This window comes from Bidens hawaiensis, unplaced genomic scaffold, assembly GCF_021521415.1.
Source record: "Bidens hawaiensis isolate Kalapana, Puna unplaced genomic scaffold, B.hawaiensis_p1.1 tig00000566_1, whole genome shotgun sequence".
Classification (NCBI taxonomy): domain Eukaryota; kingdom Viridiplantae; phylum Streptophyta; class Magnoliopsida; order Asterales; family Asteraceae; genus Bidens; species Bidens hawaiensis.
In genome coordinates, this window is record NW_027491035.1 from 3,662,402 (window position 1) to 3,670,229 (window position 7,828).

Here is a 7,828-nt window from a genome sequence, read left to right on the forward strand (position 1 = left end):
CGTGATTGTTAACTAGAACCGACTCCTAACGAACTAGAACCGACACCTCTACCGGCGCCTCAACAGTTTCCTTTACTGGTATCTCTGTCGGCACCTATACCGGCTCGTCTACCTCTAGAATTATTCGGATCCATTGGGTAGATAGAAAGTGAGTAAAAATGGAGTAGAAAGTGTGTATTTTGTATTTTAAATTGGAAGGTATGAGATTTTAAATAGGAAAATAGAGACTATTTATTAAATTGGAATTTATTGGAAAGAGAAGGGGGGTGGGGGGTAGGGGTGTTGGAGCCGTTCAATGATTATTTCTTGCTTTTGTTTACGGGGAGTAGTACCCATAAGAAGTACCTGATGATGATAATTAGGCCTTGGCGTCAGTGTTCACCGCGGGGTGTAGTACCCCTGCCAAGGTATCCAAACTATCACGTCGTATGTTTATTATATTACTTCAAATATGACAATCTTAAAATGATCATAAGAAGGGAATGGGTATTAGTGTGGGTAAGGTTTATGGATTGTTTATCATATGGCAAGCTCACCTCTAACTATGTGGGTAGTTTGCTAAATTACAATTTGTGGCAAAGGTTTACCACATGGCCAACCCATTTGAGGTTTTTGAAAAATTAAACACCCATTAATATTTCAATGAAATTTTAATTACATTTAATTGTTTTTTTATTTTTAAATTTAAACACAAAAGGTTTTAGGGTATGTGTTTCTAGTTATTTAATGGTTTGTGGGTAGGGATGAGCACGGTACCGTACCGGTACCGAAAATACCGATCCCGAAAATCGTAAATTCTTGGTACTGGTACCGAAATATTTGGTTCGGTACCGGTACGATACCGAAATATTCGGTTCAGTACTGGTACGATACCAGTACCGAAGATAAAAAATCGGGAAATACCGATACCGGTACTGTATGGATCCCGAAACTTAAAACTTTGGTACCGATTCGATACCGACGGTACCAAATCGGTACCGGTTTCGGTAATGGTATCGATTTTGCTCATCTCTATTTGTAGGTATTTAAGGGTATAAATGAAATAAATGTGTATGATTGTTCGGTGCATGACTACTATTCATGAGTGCCCCTCACCTATAAGAATATTCACACTAGACACATTAGTTTAGACTTTTATTTAAGTATCCTATATGTAATCTCCTAAATGAAATTAATTACACGACAAACCAATTTACTTTCCTCGTGATTACGTGTCAAAGTGAATTTCGAGGTGAATACTTTCGAATTTTGATCTATCCATTCAAATTTCAAATATACATGATTTGTGTATGACTCACAAAAGTACTTCTTACTTGTAGGTCCCCCCGGGGCGTCGCCGATCGATACAAGATCCGCACGATGTCTAGGAGTGCGGATTCCTCCTAGACTCGTTTATTGGTGTAGAAGACGAAGAACACAATTACACACAAACACATACACGAACAAACACACGAATGGGATAAACACATCTGCAGATCATTTATATAATAACCGAAACACATTACATACCAAACACGAAAACAAATGATGGCCGACCCGATGTGAGCTCTACCTCGGGCCGTCCCACACGACTCTCCCTCTCGGTTTCTCTCTAGCTACTTGAACTGGACACACAATACTCTAATTTTCTGGATACTCAAACCTAAACAAGACACATATATATATATCGAAACAACTTCGCGGGCTTGGGCTTGGGCCAGTAGGCGAAGTTGTTATAACTTCGCCTATGGCGAAGTTGTTCTAACTTCGCCTATGGCAGAAGTTGTTACAACTTCGCCTATGGCAAAGTTGTTATAACTTCGCCTATGGTGAAGTTGTTCTAACTTCGTACTTCGTTTCCGCTTATCAGAATTGCATAGCGACGATCACAAAATGCACCAACAGACTCCCCATTGACCGTTGCTCTCAATTCTAACAAAAATAAAAGATCATCTGTTACAAAACATGCACCAACAGACTCCCTCTTAACTGATGATCTTCTGTTTGTTCTTCAACCAGCCGTGTCTGAAACTGTCTTGTAGCTTCACAAATCTACCAACCACCCAGCGTCTTCCATATCAGATCTCCCCTTCAGTGTAAGCTTCTCCGACTATATAGATTGAGGTCTTTGAAATGCATGCATCCCCGTGCCTAATTGATCATCTCAACCAATCACGTGAGTCCTTCTGACTTCACAACACGTGAAGTTCTTCTAACTTCACCAACACGTCGGCATACGATAAGGTTTAATCTTTAACTACTCAACATCAAGTGATCAATTTCATCACAAAACCACCTTGACAGAATCTAACACACATAGCCATTAATTAATCCGAAGCATCTTCAATCACCAGGGATAACGATCAAGAACATAAACACTTTAATTCCCGATTAAATCCAACTTGTTCCAGAATTTTCACTTTAATAAATAAGCATCACGTTTCAGGATCCAATTCTCGAACGCCTTGAAAATAACATAAATAATATGCTCTGACCGCAATCCAGTAATGACAAAAACCTTCAGTTCAATTTGACTTTCTTCAGTTGGTCAACCTCGAACAACAACTAATTCATTGCCCACAAACACCCAAATATGTGTCAATATCCAGTTTCAATCAATATCCCATTCACAACCTCAACTCCATATCCAGAGTTGACACGTATTTGTTCACACGTAAGACCAAGAGATAACAAGTTTCACTCGTTGACGGAACAACGTCTTAGGTCTCACAATAATCGTGTACACCTGGCCATACAGACGAAAACTCCAAACAATTTTTTTTGTTTTTTTTTTTGTTTTTTTTTTTTTAACTTCGCCTAAAAGTCAACTTCGCCCCTCCTTAACTTCGCCTGTCCACAACTTCGCCTAAACCCTAAAATTTAAGCGACAGCTTCGCCTGAACCCCATAACTTCGCCTGCGGCGGCTGTTCGGCCAAAAACGCATCAGAAACGTGCCAGAAACACCAAAACGCAGATCTCGAACCATAGCATAAGAGCCTAAGGCTCTGATACCACTTGTAGGTCCCCCCGGGGCATCGCCGATCGATACAAGATCCGCACGATGTCTAAGAGTGCGGAATCCTCCTAGACTCGTTTATTGGTGTAGAAGACGAAGAACACAATTACACACAAACACATACACGAACAAACACACGAATGGGATAAACACATCTGCAGATCATTTATATAATAACCGAAACACATTACATACCTACCACGAAAACAAATGACGGCCGACCCGAGGTGAGCTCTACCTCGGGCCGTCCCACACGACTCTCCCTTTCGGTTTCTCTCTAGCTACTTGAACTGGACACACAATACTCTAATTTTCTGGATACTCAAACCTAAACAAGACACATATATATATATATCGAAACAACTTCGCGGGCTTGGGCTTGGGCCAGTAGGCGAAGTTGTTATAACTTCGCCTATGGTGAAGTTGTTCTAACTTCGTACTTCGTTTCCGCTAATCAGAATTGCATAGCGACGGTCATAAAATGCACCAACGTTACTTTGTCACACTCCACACAATTCATAAACCCAAGTTTACCTGCATACGTTATTATCACTAGGCTCCTTTCATAAAAGCTTTTATACAAACCTTAAGGTCTAGCTTCAAAATCAAAATTTCCATATCATTTATTTGTTTTGTTTTGAATTATAGTCTTGGATTTTCAACTTACCCATTTATGGGTCATATGACTATTATTCTTGAAGATGTTACTAGTTTTTTAATTAATTAATCAACCCTTATACACAAATAGTTATATTAAGTCTACTCAATGAATATTATTAACCATTTAAACTCGATGATAACATGAAAAAAAACTAGGATATTAAACCAATTATTTTGTTGTTAAGCAACTAATGATCACATGAGTAAGTTTCTAAACGACATGGTATGATGATAAGATGTCACATTTTATTCTTAGGTTGTTTGGTATGAAGTAACAGAATGTGAAATGAAATTGATCATTTCATAGAATTTTCATTCTTTTAGGAAGTGGTGTTTCTTTTTCATTCCTTCAAGGAATGGAATGAAAAACTCCACAATTATTAGGGGGGACGGGGCACCGCGTGATGGAGCTCCCATCACGCGTGGTGGGTTTTCCACACCGCCGCCGCTACCTTGTCAAGCGAAATGGAGGAGATTTGCGTGATAGACATCACGCGTGAGATGGGGTGGAAACCAATAAATATATCCGTTGGGAGGGGGTGGTTATGACCGTTGAGGGGGAGCCGTCGCGGGAAGTGATGGATCGCCGGAAGTGATGGGTCACCGGAAAATAACAGGGAAGAAGGAGTTGTGCTGCGTTTTGTTAGTATTATTATTATTATATTTTAAATACAATTTACACATTTAACCCCTTAACTTTCACATTTCTTTTTAACAGAATTTAGAATAATTTACGAATTAAACCTTGAACTTTTGAATGCTATGAAAATGATATAAAAGTCGGCTAAGTTGGCGGAAACGTGACGAGGCCTATATCAACCATTTTTTTGTCGGTTTTTATTTATTTATTTATCTTTGTAACATTTAATCTTGCAAAAAAAAACAAAAAAAAAATTCCATCACACACCACCACACCACCACCCCTAGTAAAAAACCATCACATGTGATGGATTTGGGGTTGGTAATGTGGCACCATTTTATTGGGTGAGTGTGTGATGAGTGATGCCACCACATCACATTTATTATTATTATTATATCATATTTATTATTATTATTATTACTATTATTATAATTATTGTTTTGTATATTATAATTATAATTATAATTATTATTATGATATTATTATATTTTCATTTTTATTTTTATTTTTATTTTATATTTGACGAGTTAGCACTTCATAATGCGCATGTATGATTCAACGTTTTACGATTATATTTATTTGGCTTAACGATTCCGCAATGTTTTCTAAAGACCAGCTATTATGAATATTCTTATTACTAATAATATAATTTATTATTACTATCATTATTACAATAGTAATATTATATTATTAATAATAAAATGATGATCATATTATTCTTGCATGTATCCAAACACAATAATGAAATGGTAATAATTCATTTCATTCATTTGTTCATTTAATTATCATGTTTATTCCATTTTTCCGGTAATGATCCATTTCACTTTTTTTTTCATTTTATTATCATGTTCATTCCATTTTCTCCTTTATTTCATTATCATATATCAAACATATCTTGTTGGTAAAATCTTGTATATACACACACTCATATAAGTGATTTATATGAGTATTTAGAAGTAAGTAATTTGGGTTTAGAAACAATAGCCACATATGAATAAAATCTTCTATCATTCTTGAAAAATGTTTGTAATGATTCATCATTATATACAATTAAGTATGTTAATTAATTTATTAAAAATAGAAACTATATAATATACAAGTAATTATGTTAACTAACGTATTGGAAATAGAAACTTTTTAATAGATATATCTTTTGCATCTCAGGAATCAGGATAGAGTAATTGAAAGTGAGGGCAATATGAGAAGACATTGAATATAATTCTTCCTTATTCTTTGAATAGAAGATGTCCTAAAATAGAGTTGTGATTCATATCTAAAATATAATTTTTTCTTTCATACATGACTTGTTCTCAAACAACTTGTTGATGCCATATTTGCATGGATGGTTTAAAATAAAACGATTAGCTATGAGTAGATTTCAAAGTGACGATTGATGTTGAATATCCAATGTAGTACTACATAAAACAAATTGTAATTCAACATTTATATTGATATCTAGTTAGAATAACATGTCTCACAAAACACATTATAGATATATTGTAGTATGGAAATCCTAATCGATGACATTCTTTACAACAAACGACGTCTTTTAAAGTCACCAGGTATTAATATTTTGAAAGTTAGTTTTGCAATCTTTATATTTATATATATAATGATTAATATTACCAAATTAATTTTGTGTCAATTTTCACAGAGTTATCGCTAATTAAAGATCAAATCATAAACCTCACTTTATTTGGAGATTCAAAAATCTTGTTGCGCAACAACTCAAGCTTAAGAAAATATCAATGATTTTCCCTGATGTCGAGTATATATCTATTGCATCTAATAGTTTGATTCACGAAGAGTTGTCATACGATCAAAACTTGCTAAAAGTAGAGTTCCAAACTCTATTTAATTCAATTACTCATGAGCAAAAAAAATGTTTTATCGTATAATGATGGATGTTCAGCAGAATAAAGGGGGTGTGCTCTTCGTATATGGTTATGGTGGAACAGGTAAAAACGTAGTTATGGAAGACCTTATCAACTGCCATATGATCAAAAGGCAAAATCGTCCTAACTGTTGCTTCAAGTGGAATTGCTTTGTTATTGTTAACCGGAGGCCGCACAACACATTCCAGGTTTCATATTCTGATAAATCTAAATGAGGATTCTATTTGCTACATGGATCCAGGCACAGAAGAGGCACAATTATTAGAAAAAAACCAAATTAATAATTTGGGACGAAGCTCCAATGGCTCACAAACATGGCTTTCAAGCTCTTGACATGTCTTTAAAAGATGCTTTATCTTCTAATTTGCTATTTGGAGGAAAAGTTGTATTTGGAGGAGACTTTCGACAAATCCTACCTGTAGTTCAAAAGGACACTGGACAAGGCATAGTAAACGCCTCTTTATGTTCTTACATTTGGAGTGAATGCAATGTCTTGAGATTAACAAAAAACCTAAGGTTAACTATGTGTAGGCCATCAAAAGATGTTGAAGAAACCATATTATTTGCGAAATGGCTTATAGATATAAGTGAAGGTAATGTTGGCGGTCCTAATGATGGTGTTGCAATGATTGATATACCTGACGATCTGCTTATAAAAGATTATGTTGATCCTATATCAAAATTGTTGGAAAATAACTTACATTAAGTATGGCCTTCTAGATCACTCTCGTAATTTAACCATAGTGACAATAAATGTTTCTATTAAGTATTGCAATTATATGATGGGTGTAATTGCATAATATGAAAAGACTCATAACTCTTGCCCTTTGATGTCTTGTATATGTGTATAAAAAGATATGCAAATAACACCAATAGATAATCTCATACACACACTCTCCATCAAGATAAATACATCTAAAGGGATGTAAGAAAAGATTAGTATAATGGCTTCATCATCTTTAAAGATGACTATCCCTACAAGTAAGTATGGTTAATAATTTATTTATCTAAAGTTCATGATTGAGTTTACATGTTAGTAGTTCATAATATTGCTCATGTTCTAATGATATAATCAACATGTGGTATCGGAACATTATGTTGGTTATATCAAATTAAAACATAAAGTTCGTTTATAAGACTTGCACATGAATTGATTTTCCTGAAACTTTAAAATTGAAATATGTTTCTGAAAATTAAAATCGATTTGAACCTTTAAAGAAGCCACTGAGTTATTTATCTGGATATTTTATCCTCATCATATATATATATATATATATATATATAGAGAATGAGTATCATTACAGAACTGTTAAATTATTTAAGAACTTGAAGGAACCCTTGAAAACTAACGTTTTTTATAAAAAGATTTGTATGTTAGTGTTATTTGAGTGTAGTTTTATCAATGTTTTATATCTATATTTAGGATTACAATTTTGAAAAATAGTATAATACATATCTATGTTTTGTTTTACACCTATGTATATTTGTTGGTACATAAATTTTACACATATGTAAACTTGTGATTAATATATATAATCAAATTTGGTTATATGAAATATGATAAAATTACTCTAAAATAATGTTAATGTATAAAAAAAAATTTCAAAATGTTTGATTCTGTAGAGTTTATAAAAGTT

The 7,828-nt window shown here is 34.2% G+C and overlaps 1 protein-coding gene across 1 annotated transcript; it reads left to right on the forward strand.

Annotated features, from left to right (window-relative positions):
* Positions 1-6,492: 6,492 nt before the first annotated feature.
* On the forward strand, positions 6,493-6,897 carry LOC143636185 (uncharacterized). Its single transcript, XM_077103844.1, has one exon. The coding sequence runs from the start codon at positions 6,493-6,495 to the stop codon at positions 6,895-6,897; it is 405 nt and encodes a 134-aa protein (XP_076959959.1).
* Positions 6,898-7,828: the final 931 nt, after the last annotated feature.